Source organism: Osmerus mordax, chromosome 21 (genome assembly GCF_038355195.1).
Source record: "Osmerus mordax isolate fOsmMor3 chromosome 21, fOsmMor3.pri, whole genome shotgun sequence".
Classification (NCBI taxonomy): Eukaryota; Metazoa; Chordata; class Actinopteri; order Osmeriformes; family Osmeridae; genus Osmerus; species Osmerus mordax.
Genome location: NC_090070.1, coordinates 12,979,963 through 12,995,927, shown reverse-complemented (window position 1 = coordinate 12,995,927; position 15,965 = coordinate 12,979,963). Strand labels below are relative to the sequence as shown.

General features: G+C 48.3%; 1 protein-coding gene and 1 long non-coding RNA gene across 2 annotated transcripts; both read left to right on the top strand.

Moving 5' to 3' along the window:
* The first annotated feature begins 2,486 nt into the window (after positions 1–2,486).
* Positions 2,487–3,625, top strand: LOC136965114 (uncharacterized). The gene is made up of 3 exons (XR_010879276.1): positions 2,487–2,623; positions 2,851–2,900; positions 3,157–3,625. It is a non-coding gene; the product is annotated as an uncharacterized lncRNA (long non-coding RNA).
* Positions 3,626–5,021: 1,396 nt separating this feature from the next.
* On the top strand, positions 5,022–15,586 carry lpar2b (lysophosphatidic acid receptor 2b). The gene is made up of 5 exons (XM_067259094.1): positions 5,022–5,208; positions 8,839–9,312; positions 10,344–10,838; positions 13,343–13,599; positions 15,227–15,586. Exons 2-5 carry the CDS (start codon positions 9,039–9,041, stop codon positions 15,329–15,331), a joined length of 1,131 nt encoding a protein of 376 aa, XP_067115195.1. The 5' UTR covers positions 5,022–5,208; positions 8,839–9,038; the 3' UTR covers positions 15,332–15,586.
* The last annotated feature ends 379 nt before the right edge of the window (positions 15,587–15,965 follow it).

The window sequence follows — 15,965 nt, the reverse complement described above, 5'->3', positions numbered from 1 at the left end:
TCACACACAAACTGAAGGAAAAGAAAGAATAAAGAATTCTGTCTTTTGTGGAGCGCATGGCTCTTCTAAATCTCTGCTTATGTTTTGGTTTTGTAAAATTGACTTTAAAGGGGGGGAATTATTATGATTCTGTTAAACTATCTTTTTTATTTTTGTCTTGATGGGTCTAACCATTTTCTCTCTCATTCTCTGGCCTTCCTTTCTTTACTCGATGCCAAAACCGATTTATTGAGTACTGAAAGTTCATTCATTTGTTTCCTTTTTTAAATTTACTTAAACAATTGTGTTTTCACTTTGTACTTGAGAATTTTTCAGTAATTTAATTTAATTCTTACTAATGAGTTTCCTGGTCCTCTTCACCCTTCTTGTCCAATCAAATATGTTCCTTCAAACAGTCTATGCTGTCATTGGTTGAGAATCACTGTTCATTCACAGGACGGTATCTTTTTGTTTCGTTTTTTGCTTGTTATTGCTTTTGAACTGTAAATCTTTTAATATTTTTACTTCATGTTATGGTTGTATTATGGATTTTATTTAATTGTATTTTTTATCTTTAAGTTCTTCATTTTACGATACTTTATCCTGCCCACCGTTGCTCTGATCTGATTGGATAAGAGCTGGAGGAAGTGTGGGGGGGGGTCCATTGACCAGTAGAAAGGAAGAGGAATTCAGCTTGCTGTGGTGAAATGGAGTACATCCATTCTAGGATTATATTTCTACATTCTGAATCCCCCCCCAACACATGCAGATCTATGGATTGCAGATCTATGCTCCTGTAAGATGAGACAAAAACTTTATTGATCCCCCCCCCCCCCCCCCATTACAGCAGCTCAACTGCTCACAACTGAAAATAAAAATAGAATAGAAAAATCTCTACAAAATATAAAACTAATATTGGTTTTCTTCTCACACCTTCTATTTTCCCGCATCATCATCCCATCTTTATCGCTTCCCTTCATCTCTCCTTCTTTCATATTCTGGTTGTTGTGTGTTTTTTCTCTTCTTTCCCCCCTCGTCTTGAATACCTTGTTTGTTTGTGGGTGTCTGCAGATGGTTCGATCCGTCTTGTTTGTGTGTGGGTGTGTCTGCAGATAGTTCGATCCGTCTTGTTTGTATGTGGGTGAGTCTGCAGATGGTTCGATCCGTCTTGTTTGTATGTGGGTGAGTCTGCAGATGGTTCGATCCGTCTTGTTTGTATGTGGGTGAGTCTGCAGATGGTTCGATCCGTCTCGTTTGTATGTGGGTGACTCTGCAGATGGTTCAATCCGTCTTCTTCCCTTTATGGAGGCAACCATCTCTCTTTTTTAAGAAAAGTATTAAAATTATATTAAAAATTTACCTTTGGCAAGCGTGTGTCTGTTCTTGTGGAGTGTGTGTGTTCTTGTAGAGTGTGTGTGTTCTTGGGGAGTGTGTGTGTTCTTGTAGAGTGTGTGTGTTCTTGTGGAGTGTGTGTGTTCTTGGGGAGGGTGTGTGTTCTTGTGGAGTGTGTGTGTTCTTGGGGAAAGTGTGTGTTCTTGTGGAGTGTGTGTGTGTTCTTGTGGAGTGTGTGTGTAGTGTGTGTTCTTGTGGAGTGTGTGTTCTTGTGGAGTGTGTGTTCTTGGGGAGTGTGTGTGTGTGTGGAGTGTGTGTTCTTGGGGAGTGTGTGTGTGTGGAGTGTGTGTGTTTGGAGTGTGTGTGTGTTCTTGGGGAGTGTGTGTGTGTGGCACGTGTGTTCTTGTGGAGTGTGTGTTCTTGGGGAGTGTGTGTGTGTGTGGAACGGGAAGCACTTGACCGTTAGCCTTGTAGTGACACAGGGAGTCTCTAACAACTTACACATCCAGTGTTACGATAATCAGTAGCCAATTGGTCAAATTGTGTGCAGGTGTGTGTGTGGTTACACCCGTGTGTGTGTGTATGTGAGAGAGGCACTCTCTCTCTGTCTCTGTTTATCCATCATCAGTAGGTACTTTATGTAACTGGATGATACATTTTTTCACATGTTTGACTCCTCAAGGGGAAAATACACACATACATACACACACACAGACACACTCACACAAATGTGTAGGTGTGGCTTTTTATCAGATGTATTTCCTTTTCCTCAGTAACAGTCAGACAGTTGGTGAGACAACCAGGAATCAATAGAGGTGAAGATCTTTATACACTAAATATACATACTAAATATCTTATATACTCTACTATTACATACATTTCACACACGTTGTAGACATATACTTTACCATCAGAGACACACAACATAATAATATATACACAATACACATATTCCTTCATACTAGACGAAACAAATGTGTTTGTCATGGTGACGTGCTGATAATAGTGATGTTTGTGAACCGTTGGTGGAGAACTGAAGCCCAGAGAGAAGGCTCTCTGTCCTCTTCAGTGCCCTGCAGCCACCACAGTGATGTACCCAGTGATGTCCACAACACCCACCAGCAGAGGGCAGCAGTGTTGTAACGTCCTCACTTCTCTCTGCAGGCTGTCGTTCTGTGGAGTCACAGAGGAAGGCTGTGATTCCCTGGCTTCAGCTCTCACCTCAAACTGTCGTCAGAGAGTTGGACCTGAGCTTCAATCACCCAGGAGACACAGTTCTCTCTGGTCCACTCTGTAGACTGGAGAAACTCAAGTTAGTGTTGGTCACTGATACATTCCTCTTCATATGCCATGTTCAATGCTGAGTAGTTGATTATTGTAGAATGATGTTATGTTGAGGTTCTGGTTGTCTGTTTAGCAAAGCTGTTGGTGTTTTGACATTCTCTTTTACTTTGTTAATCATCTCTGTTCCTGACCACTCTTCATACACCGGCTGTGTGTGTGTGTGTGTCACTGTCTGGTCCTCTCTGTCTCCCACAGTGTGGACCATAATGAAGAGATCTGGGTTAAACTACAGCTGCTTAAGAAGTGTAAGTGTTGTTTTGTACATCAGTACATCCAACATTGAGACTTGATGTTGATAGTGTTTGTGTGTGTGTGTGTGTGTGGGGGGGGGGGATAAACACATACCTGTACATACTGACACATACCTGTACATACTGACACATGTATCCACTGACACACAGACAAACACACTCTCTCACACTCTTACTGGGGTCAATCCCAGAATCCTCTGACTGAAAATCAATCATGATTCTGATCCAGATTCTCTGCTCTGTTCTGTAGATGCCTGTGATCTCACACTGGACCCAAACACAGCTCACAGAACCCTCTCTCTGTCTGAGGACAACAGGAGGGTGGACAGGGTGAGGGAGGACCAGCTGTATCCTGATCACCCAGAGAGGTTTGATAAACAGCAGCAGGTGCTGTGTAGAGAGGGTCTGACTGGACGCCATTACTGGGAGGTGGAGTTGTTGAAGATGGTTCTGGTAGGAGTGACGTATAGAAGCATCAGGAGGAGAGGGAGGAGTGCTGCCTGTAGACTTGGACACAACGACAGATCCTGGTGTCTGTAATGGCCTGGTTATAAACTCTCTGTTCATCACAATCATGAAAAGACTACAATACATGTCTCAGTCCATCAGAGTAGGAGTTTACCTGGACTGGCCAGCTGGTGTTCTGTCCTTCTACAGCATCTCCTCTGACACAATGACCCACCTGTACACATTTATCACCACCTTCTCTGAGCCCCTCTACCCAGTGTTTAGGTTTGATGTGATCTATTCCTCTCTCAGTGAAAAAAAAAAGTCCGGCTGAAGGTGTCCCACTGCATCAGCATCACACACTGCAGAATGACATCGGAGGAACAGAGAATGTGTGGGGGGATGATGTCATCAGAGAGCGAGAGAGAGAGAGGTGGTGAGGGGTATCACACACACATTAAAACAGACACTCACACACGCATCTGAGGGTGACTAAGGTTAATGTGACAGGGAGGGGGGGGATAAAGAGAGGGGAGGGAGGGGGGAGGGAGAGAGGAGGGAGGAGGGAGGGGGGAAGGGAGGGAGAGAGGGGGGAGGGAGGAGGGGTGGGTGTAAAGAGAGGGGAGGGAGGAGGGGTGGGTGTAAAGAGAGGGGAGGGAGAGGGGGTAAAGAGAGGGGAGGGAGGGGATGGAGAGGAGAAACATCATTGGGACATCAAGGTACCCACTAAATGTATTCCAGATGTCAATAAGCAATCCCATCTGTGATTAGCACACACACACACACACACACGCACGCACACACAGTCACGGTCTCACAGGCTTGTTCACATCTGCACAACAACTGTAGATTGACACAAACACACAAACACAGGCTTTGTCACGCTAGGAGTTCTGGTTGAATGCTGTCTCATTAAGTGTCCCTTCTCTGATTTGTGTGTTTTGAGTGAGTGTGTTTTTGTGCGTGAACATTGTGAGCTCATAGGTTGCCGAGCTACAGAAAAGCCTGCAAACCCACTTCCTGTGTAGTCGCTGAGGGTTCTGACTTAACAGTAACTACACACAACCTGTAGTGTACACACGCACACAACAGATCTGATTAGTATCAGTACCTTTTCTGTCCACTCTTGTATAAACACGTATAGAAGTGTTTCCTTACAAGCATGCCGACCGAGTCATTGACCATACTGCGAATAAACAAGTAGGTTTGTGTTAATATATAGACAGAACGCACCAAACATTCTGTTTTCGTTGATACCAAGCTACTGAGGCCAATTGTCTTCATCACTCCGATTAGGCTACATGATTATCACCCTCTCCCCCGTTCATCACATCCTTCGTCTTTTATAATCTGGCGTCCGTTAACAATGCTAACCTTTCCGTGAACTACCTGTTTCCTCATACAGTTTAATATTTTTATTTATTGTAGAAACACAGTTTGAATTCTTAACTCTCATCTCAACGCTTCGTCGAGACGTCATACATCAGACGGAAGTCTTCAGTCCACACTTGCACCTACCTTGTCAATCACCAAACCGACTCTGCCTATTGGATCCTGTGGTGCGCACGTCCAACCAGGGGAGGCCTTGGGGGCGGGAACTCGGCCGCCCAGGTTGAACAGAACACACCGATGTTCCTATTGTTTGTTGGATGTCACCGAGTCAGCCGCGCCCTTCGTTCCTACCCCCACCCTCCCCGGTTAGAGAGCTCGTTACGGACAGGTAAACTCTCCAACGACCAAAGTCACTCGAAACTGGAGAAAGGAACGTGATTTTCGTCCAACTTTGTATTTAAGAGAGAGGACTAGTTTTGAACCTGGAGGTTTTACATGGTGGAGTGACTGGAAGGGGAACACGGTAAGATACATGTTGAATAGTTAGCTTTCTAACAAAGCCAAACTTTTTCAGTGCAGTTTGTGAAAGGTAAAGCTCTGCGACTGCCAACATGGGCGGTAACATCCATATCCGTAACTTGTTGTATTTAATCAACTTGTTTCTAAAATACTTTTGGAGAAATAAAGATCTTTATTTTTCCCTTGTGCGAATCAAAAGGCGAGGTTATTGCGAATCTTTTCACCTCTCACTCCTTCGCCTTTTTCCGAACTTATTCCGAGGAGGCGCGAGTATGGGTAAGCGCGCGCGTGTGTGGGTGATGCGGGTTGGCTCGCGTGCAGTGGCAGTTGTGGAGTGCCTAAAAGGAAGAGAGCGCGCTTCATGTGTCAACATGCAAAACATGAGCTTTTCAGCTTGGTGCAACTTTATTAATAACACTCCCCAGTTAGACACAAGGACAGATGAAGCGCTCCTAGTTCGGTGGGACGGGAGACAGTGGACAATTTACATTAGACCGATACCTACTCTACCGAGCGTTTGTGCGCAACAGGAGTGTTTTGTCGGTGTCCTGCCAATCACCGGTGGGATTCTACACGTTCACGCGTACGTAACACACTCACCAAGGCCTGTACCCACGGCCTGGTGTTCAAGCACGCGCCTCAACTTGACCGGAGGAGATAGTGAAATAGTCATTTGCATAGGTCAGAGTCTCTTTTTTCCAACTCATAGAGGTGGGGTGAAATAGTCATATCGTGCTTTTCGAGTTGAACTGTGTGGGTGTGTGTGTGTGTGTGGTGTGTGTGTGTGTGTGTGTGTGTGTGTGTGTGTGTGTGTGTGTGTGTGTGTGTGTGTGTGTGTGTGTGACAAAAGGTGTTCTAGGTGTTCCAAACGACTTTTCGTTTCTCGGAAAAACATGCAGGCTGCGCTTGTTGTCGTTTTCAGCATCTGCCTGTGGTCGCCTTCTCGGTCTATCACAAGTGAACGTGGGTCATTTACATTGGTAAACGTAGGCTTGTGTGAGTGTGTCTGTATGAGTAGAATAGCTTCTAAATTGAGTCAGGTCGCGGGGGAATGTCCCTGTACTCAGGTCGCGGGGGAATGTCCCTTCTTGGCAACTTATATTTTATTTTATTGTATATTTAATTCTATTCTAATCCCACTTAGTACTGCTAGTTTATGTACCCTTAGTATAGATAGTCCACATATTTAAATTTTAGGTATATGTTTATTGTATGCACCTTCCTGCCAAAGCAAATTCCTTGTCTGTGCAAACTTTCATGGCAAATAAATCCCATTCTGATTCTGATACTCACTGAAAGTCGCTCTGGATAAGAGCGTCTGCTAAATGACTAAATGTAAATGTAAATTGGCACCAGTCTCATATCCGCCTCCCGCCGCGGAAGGCTCACCGTCACCATACAATTACACATGCGTGCACACACAGTCACCCGGCTTGTCTTGTTTATAAGGGCCGTGTTATCGGCACACATTAAAACAACGCCAATTAAGACACCCCCACACACTTCCCTACACCCCCACACATACATACACACATACTCACACGGTTTGTAGTACTTATGGGGTAATTCTAACAGGTCATGAGAGAGGAGAGGGGAAGGAGAGAGGGGAAGGAGAGAGGGGAAGGAGAGAGAGGGAGGAGAGAGATCTCTCACAGCGGGTGTGTCTTCTCTCGTAATAACAGGTTAGGATTCAAACTGCTGTTTCCTGAACCAGTTCACACACACACATGCTTGTTTGTTAGCGTGTGTGTGTCAGAGGCAGAGGGGTCGTCATGGTATCATGGTAGACGTCCACGTCAGATTCAGAACATCTGATGGAACTGCTTTATAAATTTCTGGTGTCATCAGACACACAGACATCCTGTGTGGTCTGATGGAGGAAGTGAGTTAGAGGCACCTAAGAGAGACAGGGGAGAGAGACATGAGAACTGAAGGGAGAGAGAGGGGAGAGAGACATGAGAACTGAAGGGAGAGAGAGGGGAGAGAGAGGCACCTAACAGAGAGGGGAGAGAGACATGAGAACTGAAGGGAGAGAGAGGGGAGAGAGAGGCACCTAATAGAGAGGGGAGAGAGACATGAGAACTGAAGGGAGAGAGAGGCACCTAAGAGAGAGGGGAGAGAGACATGAGAACTGAAGGGAGAGAGAGGGGAGAGAGAGGCACCTAACAGAGAGGGTAGAGAGACATGAGAACTGAAGGGAGAGAGAGGCACCTAAGAGAGAGGGGAGAGAGACATGAGAACTGAAGGGAGAGAGAGGCACCTAACAGAGAGGGGAGAGAGACATGAGAACTGAGGGGAGAGAGAGGCACCTAACAGAGAGGGGAGAGAGACATGAGAACTGAGGGGAGAGAGGAACTTAAGAGAGAGGGGAGAGACACATGAGAACTGAGGGGAGAGAGAGGAGAGAGAGGCACCTAAGAAGCACTGATGCCACTGTCACGTCTCCTGCAGAGGCGTGTGTGTGTAACTGTGGGTCCTGTTTCTTTTTGAAGAGACATGAAAACTGAGAGAGGTATGGGGAAGAGGTGAGGGGGGAGGGGAGAGAGAGGGGAGAGAGACATGAGAACTGAGAGAGGTATGGGGAAGAGGTGAGGGGGGAGGGGAGAGAGAGGGGAGAGAGACATGAGAACTGAGAGAGGTATGGGGAAGAGGTGAGGGGGGAGGGGAGAGAGAGGGGAGAGAGACATGAGAACTGAGAGGTATGGGGAAGAGGTGAGGGGGGGAGGGGAGAGAGAGGGGAGAGAGACATGAGAACTGAGGAGAGAGAGGGGAGAGAGACATGAGAACTGAGGAGAGAGAGAGGCAGTGTTTCAGTTCCAGTATTGAGCTGGCATGAGTTGACCAGAGGACCCAATGACAGCTCAGTGTGGGAGGGGTTTAGCTGGGTTCGTGGGAGGAGTTTGTGAGTTCAGACAGCTGGATGTTTCAGTTCCTGAACACACACACCCATACACACACACACATACACACACACACACACACACACACACACACACTATAGGAAACTTCAACACACACACTGTAAGAGACCCTAAGACACACACAGTATAGAACACGTGTGCAGGAATACACGTTACACACACTCAACCACCACACACGTACACACTCAACCACACACACACACACAACCACCACAAACACTCCCTCTACATTCCTGATCTTTAGTCAGAGTTAGTTCAACTCTTTCTCTGTTTCCCTCCCTCCAGTTCCGTCGCTCACACTCCCTCTCTGTCGGAGACTGGGTCAGTAGGGATGTGTTTGCATGTTTGGGTGCGTGTGTGTGTTGAGATAGAGATTGGGTTACACGGGGGATTGTGTAATTCTGAGGTGTGTCTGTACAGTAGAGAACTGCCTCACTGTTTCTGTAGCTGAAGGAGAGGGGGGTGTGGGTGTTTGTGGGTGTGTGGGTGTGTGTGGGTGTGTGGGTGTCAAGGCTGTGGATGATTTGTACACACACATACACACACACACACAAACTTGAGACTGAAGACTATTACAGCTAGCTCTTTGTTTCTTTCCTAAAAGCTTTTTCGAGAGCTTGAATGGTTTTAATTATTTGTATTTTGTGTGTCTGTTATGGTCTGAGATTGTGCAGCTCTTGTCTAAAATATTGTTATTGATCTATCACACACAGATCTGCACCTTTGGAGGAGAGACATGTCAATCAAACATCTGTTGGCATGTCCATACACAACCCACCAATAGGGAAAGTCTGCATGTAGCTCTAACCCCGTCCCTCTCATACGCCCCTTCCCTCTCAAGCATTCAGCCAACCCCATTGGCCCATTGCTCTGAAGTCCCGCCCACTCCCCCGGCTCCGATCTCATTGGCCAGATGGCTGCCACCGTCCCGCCCACCCAGACGATGGCCGACGCCCACAGGTGCTACGAAAACGAAACTGTGAAGTTTTTCTACAACGAGAGCGGGAAGATCATCAGCGACCACTGGCGTCGCCGTGACTACATGGTGGTGGGCCTCGGCCTGACGGTCTGTGTCATCGTCATCCTCTCCAACATCCTCGTCATGACGGCCATCTTCATCAACCGCCGCTTCCACTACCCCATCTACTACCTGCTGGGAAACCTGGCCGCCGCTGACCTGTTCTCTGGTAGGTACTGCAGGAGTACTGCAGGAGTACTGTAGGAGTACTGTAGGAGTACTGTAGGAGTACTGTAGGAGTACTGCAGGAGTACTGCAGGAGTACTGTAGGAGTACTGTAGGAGTACTGCAGGAGTACTGTAGGAGTACTGTAGGAGTACTGTAGGAGTACTGCAGGAGTACTGCAGGAGTACTGCAGGAGTACTGTAGGAGTACTGCAGGAGTACTGTAGGAGTACTGCAGGAGTACTGTAGGAGCACTGTAGTACTGCAGGAGTACTGCAGGAGCACTGTAGGAGTACTGTAGTACTGCAGGATTACTGTAGTGTTACTGTAGTACTGTAGGAGTACTGTAGGAGTACTGCAGGAGTACTGTAGTACTGCAGGAGTACTGCAGGAGTACTGCAGGAGTACTGCAGGAGTACTGCAGGAGCACTGTAGGAGTACTGCAGGAGTACTGCAGGAGTACTGCAGAAGCACTGCAGGAGTACTGTACGAGTACTGCAGGAGTACTGCAGGAGCACTGTAGGAGTACTGCAGGAGTACTGCAGGAGTACTGCAGAAGCACTGCAGGAGTACTGTAGGAGTACTGCAGGAGTACTGCAGGAGCACTGTAGGAGTACTGTAGGAGCACTGTAGTACTGCAGGAGTACTGCAGGAGCACTGTAGGAGTACTGTAGTACTGCAGGATTACTGTAGTGTTACTGTAGTACTGTAGGAGTACTGTAGTGTTACTGTAGTACTACCTGCTGGGAAACCTGGCCAGCTGCTTGGAGGATAAAAGGCTGGATAGCTAACTAGTAGCAAGACAATATAAAGCTGGTACGTAAGCTGTATTGTAGTATCAGTACAGTATTGATGCAGTATTAGTATAGCATTAGTACAGTATTTATTCAGTATTAGTACAGTACTGATGCAGTATTAGTACAGTACTGATGCAGTCTTAGTATAGTATTAGTACAGTACTGATTCAGTATTAGTATTAATACAATACTGATGTAGTATTGGTACAGAACTGATGCAGTACACCCCCCATCTCCAGGCATCTCCTACCTCCACCTCATGTTCCACACCGGCCCCTGGACCATCAAGCTGTCGCCCACCCAGTGGTTCATCCGGCAGGGCCTGATCGACACCAGCCTGACCGCCTCCGTGGTCAACCTCCTGGCCATTGCCGTGGAGCGCCACCAGACCATCTTCACCATGCAGCTGCACAGCAAGATGACCAACCGGCGGGTGGGCCTCCTGATCGCAGGGATCTGGGCCCTGGCCATCGTCATGGGCCTGGTGCCCACCATGGGCTGGCACTGCATGTGCGACCTGCCCAACTGCTCCACCATGGCTCCACTCTACAGCCGCAGCTACCTGGTGTTCTGGGCGCTGCTGAACCTGCTGACGTTCTCCGTCATGCTGGCCGTGTACACGAGGATCTTCGTGTACGTGCGGAGGAAGAGCCAGAGGATGAGCCAGCACACCACGCAGGCCCGGCACAAGGAGACAGTGGTGAACCTGATGAAGACCGTGTCCATGATCCTGGGTGAGGGGGGGGGGGGAGACCGTGTCCATGATCCTGGGTGAGGGGGGGGGAGACCGTGTCCATGATCCTGGGTGAGGGGGGGGGGAGACCGTGTCCATGATCCTGGGTGAGGGGGGGGGGGTGGTGGAGACCGTGTCCATGATCCTGGGTGAGGGGGGGGGGGGGTGGTGGAGACCATGTCCATGATCCTGGGTGACGGGACGGGGGGGGGGTGGAGACCGTGTCCATGATCCTGGGTGAGGGGGGGGGGAGACCGTGTCCATGATCCTGGGTGGGGGGGGGGGGGGTGGTGGAGACCGTGTCCATGATCCTGGGTGAGGGGGGGGGGGTGGTGGAGACCGTGTCCATGATCCTGGGTGACGGGACGGGGGTGGAGACCGTGTCCATGATCCTGGGTGAGGGGGGGGGACGACCGTGTCCATGATCCTGGGTGGGGGGGGGGGGGGGGGGGTGGAGACCGTGTCCATGATCCTGGGTGGGGGGGGGGGTGGGAGGTGTGTGTATGTGGGAACCCACACACACGTAAACACACCCACGCATAAACATACACTTGTAAACATGCACGATCACACATACACAAGCATACACACACACACACACATAGACAGAAACACACAGACATAAATACACATTAACACACATTCAGGAATTAGCACTTCACATTTACATTTTAGTCATTCGGCAGGTGCTCTTTATCCAAACAGCATGGTAAACACACACACACACACACACTCTCATTCACTGCAAACATTCTCTTGCTTGTCTTGACTCGTTCAACCAGACACTCTGGTTCCCCTTACCCCCCTCCTTCCCTCCCCCTGCCTCCCCTCCCCCCTCCTTCCCTCCCCTCCCCCCTTTCCCTTCCCTGATATTTCCTCTCTTAGCTGTTGATGTTCTGTTGACGTGATCAATCTTTCCCTCTGTTATCCTATCCTCTCTACTCCTTTCCTTTTCCCTTCTCCTCTTCCTTTGCTCTCCTCTTGCTCCTCCCCCTCCTTCTCTCTCCTCCTCCCCCATCTCCTCTCTCCTCCCCCTTTCTCCTGCCCTCCTGTCTTCCTCCTTCTCCTTTCTCCTCTCCTCCTCCACCCCTCCCCCACCTCTCCTCCTCTCTCTCCTCTCCTCCTTCCCTCTTCTCCTCCCCCACCTCTCCTTCCCTCGTCCTCCTCCCTCTCCTCTCCTCCTTCCCTCCTCTCCTCCTTCCCTCCTCCTCCTCCCTCTCCTCCTTCCCTTCCCTCCACTCCTCCTTCTTTCCTCTCCTCCTTCTCTCCTCTCCTCCTTCTCTCCTCTCCTCCTTCCCTCCTCCTCCTCCCTCTCCTCTCCACCTTCCCTCCTCTCCTCCTTCTCTCCTCTCTTCCTCCACCTCTCTTTCCCTCCTCTCTTTCCTCTCTTCACCCTTCTTCCCATCCTCCCATGTTTTAGTTTCTGATTAAATTCCTCAAGTTCAGGAATGTTAAATGTTTCCCACTTTATCTCTTCCTCACACACACACACACACACTTATGCACAAGCACAAAACAGAAACTATTTGCATGCCACAATGTGTATGTGTTTAGCGATTGTGTCTTCCTAGAAAGTGTGTGTGTGTGTGTGTGTTCAAGTTCAAGTAAGTACAGCTACATTTAAATTCTTAGTACTGCTCCTGTCAACAGTTTCTGAGCGGGCTAACCTAAATCCTATAGTGTTTGTGTTAGTGTGTTCCCGTGTGTGTGTGTGTGTGTTTGGAAACTCTGAGCATGTCCAGACAGACGGAGCTGCATAGTTAAACCGCCACCATACGAAAACACTCTCCTCTCTACTGTCTCCTCCCCTCTCCCTCCCTTCTCCCTCCTCTCCTCTCCTCTCTACTGTCTCCTCCCTCCTCCCCTCCCCTCTCCCTCCTCTTCTCTCTTTCCTCTCCCTCCTCCCTCCTCTTCTCTCTCTCCTCTCCCTCCTCCCCTCCCCTCTCCCTCCTCCCTCCTCTTCTCTCTCTCCTCTCCCTCCTCTCCTCTCCTCTCTCTCCTCTCCCTCCTCTCCTCTCTCTCCTCTCCTGTGTGTCCGAGTGTGTGCGGTTGTTTTACTGTCCTTGCACATTCTTTCTGTATCCTTGTTTCGCATGAATTTGTGTGCATGAAAATCCATGTTTTGTGTGTGTGTGTGTGTGAGAGAGAATTCCTGAGCTGTTACATTGTGTAATTAGGTATTATCATAATGAAATCTGATCCAAAAGACCAACCCCAAACCACACACTGAAATGTGTGCGTGTGTGTTACAGCACAGTTACAATCTCTCCCTCCCTCTCTCTCCTATCCCCACTCTTTCCTCTCTTCAACTCCTTCAAACCTCCTTCCTGCTCTCTTTTCCTCCCTCCCTTTCTTTGTGCCTTTCCTCTTCTTCTCCCTCCCTCCCCTCCCTTCCTTCCTTCCTCTCTCACCATTCCCTCCTCCTCCTCTCCTCTTGCTCTCTCTCCCTCCTCCCGTCTCCTCCTCTCCTCTTGCTCTCTCTCCCTCCTCCTCTCCCTCCTCCAGGATGCTTCGTGGTGTGCTGGACCCCAGGGCTGGTGGTCCTCCTGCTGGACGGGCTGGGCTGTGACTCCTGCCAGGTGCTGCGCTACGAGAAGTACAGCCTGGTCCTGGCCGAGTGCAACTCCCTGGTGAACCCCATCATCTACTCCTTCAGGGACAAAGACATGCTCAGAACCTTCCGCAAGATCCTGTGCTGCCTGTGCCGTCGCCCTGGCGACCAGCTGGAGTCCGCCGTCCGCTTCGACACCCTGGAGCACGAGGTACTGTCGGACTCCTCCCACGGCAACCATCGTCACAACAACGGCGACGGGGGCTACAAAGGCGTCAACGGCAGCGAGCTTGGCCGGTCGGGCGGGGGAGAGTAGGGGGGGGGGGTTATCGGAGGGAGGGGGGCGTGGTGGTCACCACGGCAACTTGAGGAAGCTAAATGGATAGACGACATGGGGTGGGGTGGGGGGAGGGGGGCAACATCCAGTGCCTTCACCATGGCAACCAACCACTGACCCAACCTGACACTTGATGCTATAGCTGTGTCCACGACGGCAGGCTGTGACGGGTTAGAGACTTTAGCTGCGCTAACACTTGGGGTATGCTTGATTTGCGTCTCGCAGCGATCGTAAACCAAAGGAACAGGCCTCAGATGTGTCGATTAGAAGTAAATCTAACTCACCTCCGGTGTGTCTGGTCTGAACATGGAGCCCTTATGTGTTTATTACTGCTCCTCTCTCTGGTGCCTGAGATTAGAGAGTGTGTGTGTGTGTGTGTGGTTGGAACATGTTGTGCTGTTTGCCTTGTTTCCTCTGACTAGCTTCTCTGGCATGGTGGACACACACAGACGCACACACACAGACGCACACACACAGACGCACACACACAGACGCACACACACACAGACGCACACACACAGACGCACACACACAGACGCACACACACAGACGCACACACACAGACGCACACACACAGACGCACACACACAGACGCACACACACAGAGACACATGTCATGTACACAGACACACTTATTGACTCAGAGGCCTGATGAAATCAGTCATTAATTCTTACATGGAGAAATGTGTGAGAGTTTTTACACTGTACCCACACTCATCATTTATATGTACTCGTCCTGTCACTGACTGTGCATCCCCACGGCAACACTGATATGGGGAGTATTTTAGCAAAGAAAATAATAAATAATATATTTGCTAAATATGCCTGCACACACACCTACACACACATCTGTACACAACACACACACAAACTTTAGTTACAAATTCTTCCACTAGTGGCTAAATCTACAGGATTCTAAAAGTGAATATTGATATTCAGCAACTTAAGGGGTATTGTAATTGTATCTAGCTAACTGTAGATTATCTTAATTTTCAGATTTTTAAGAAATATGATTTATCATGGTGTTCGAGAATACCTGGATCAAACGCTGTTTTTGATTTTATGTTTTCAAATACTTCAAATCTTAAATAAGTATTTGCTTTTGGGCTGGTTATTTGCAAATACTCAAAACAAGACTAGTTATATAGACCAGTTCAGATCATATAAAAACTTTTTAGCCAGAATTGTAAATAGCATTTTGCCTTTTATCAATGGTTACTGTTGAACTTTTTTGTAAATGTTTTTTTATACTTTTTTTTTTTTACAAAAGAAATATATTGTTGCAGAAAATATTGCCTAAAAGGAATAAATACCACTGATAATTTTTTTCTGTCTCCTGTGTTCGACGATCGCTTAGTCACGTCTGAGTTCTCCTCTCTTTCTCTTCCTTCCTTTGCATGATACTAACATTCTCTCTTCTCATTCCCCTTCTCTTTAATGTTTCCTCGATCTATCCTCCTTGCCTCTCTCTTCCTCTCCTCACCTCCTCTCCTCTCTGTAGACCTATAAGAGGGAGAGGGAGGAGGAGAAGGAGGAGGACAAGCTCAATGGAACTTCTCTCATTCTGGAAGCCTCACAGGAGCAACTGGACTCTACAGAGAGCTGACACACACCCACACACATGCATGCACACACACTCACATCCACGCACACACACTCTCACACACCCACAAGCATACGTACACACACCCACTGTAATTTTTTAAATATTAGTTTGACTGTGTAAATGCTATCAATTGTTCATGTATTGTTGATTATATGATTTACTTGACGAATATACTTTGAATCAACTTTATTGACAGCTACTGTTCTGACAATAAACAATGTTCCGTGACTCGATACATTCCACAATATCTGGTGCCAGGTCTTCATAGTCACGGTAACGCATCATTTGGACAGTCGCTAGGTCAGGCGAGCACCTCGACCAGAGAGAACCTCTGTCTGGGAGGAGAATAGTTCAGGACGCTGTCAAACACTCCCTTTCCTCCCTTCTCCTTCTTCTTCTTCTCTTTCTTCTTCTTCTTCTCTTTCTTCTTCTGTTTCCTCCCCAGGTTTCTCCATGACTTTGACTCCTTCTTAGAGGTGTTCAACGACAGCTTCTTGATTGACAGGGGGCCCTTCCCGTCCCCGGCCAATGAGAACCTCTTCTGGCTAGGCCCCTCCTTCTTGAAGGGCTCCAGGTGAAGTTTGTCCAGAAGTGTGCTGTTCCTCTTCTTCTTCTGGTGGGGTTTCTGAAGGGA

Bases quoted from the DNA above. Each gene is read 5' to 3' on its own strand.
- lpar2b (XM_067259094.1), top strand. From the start codon at position 9,039: ATGGCTGCCACCGTCCCGCCCACCCAGACGATGGCCGACGCCCACAGG. The intron at 9,313-10,343 runs GTAGGTACTGCA...CCCCATCTCCAG, and splicing joins CGCCGCTGACCTGTTCTCTG to GCATCTCCTACCTCCACCTC. The intron at 13,600-15,226 runs GTACTGTCGGAC...TCCTCTCTGTAG, and splicing joins TCGACACCCTGGAGCACGAG to ACCTATAAGAGGGAGAGGGA.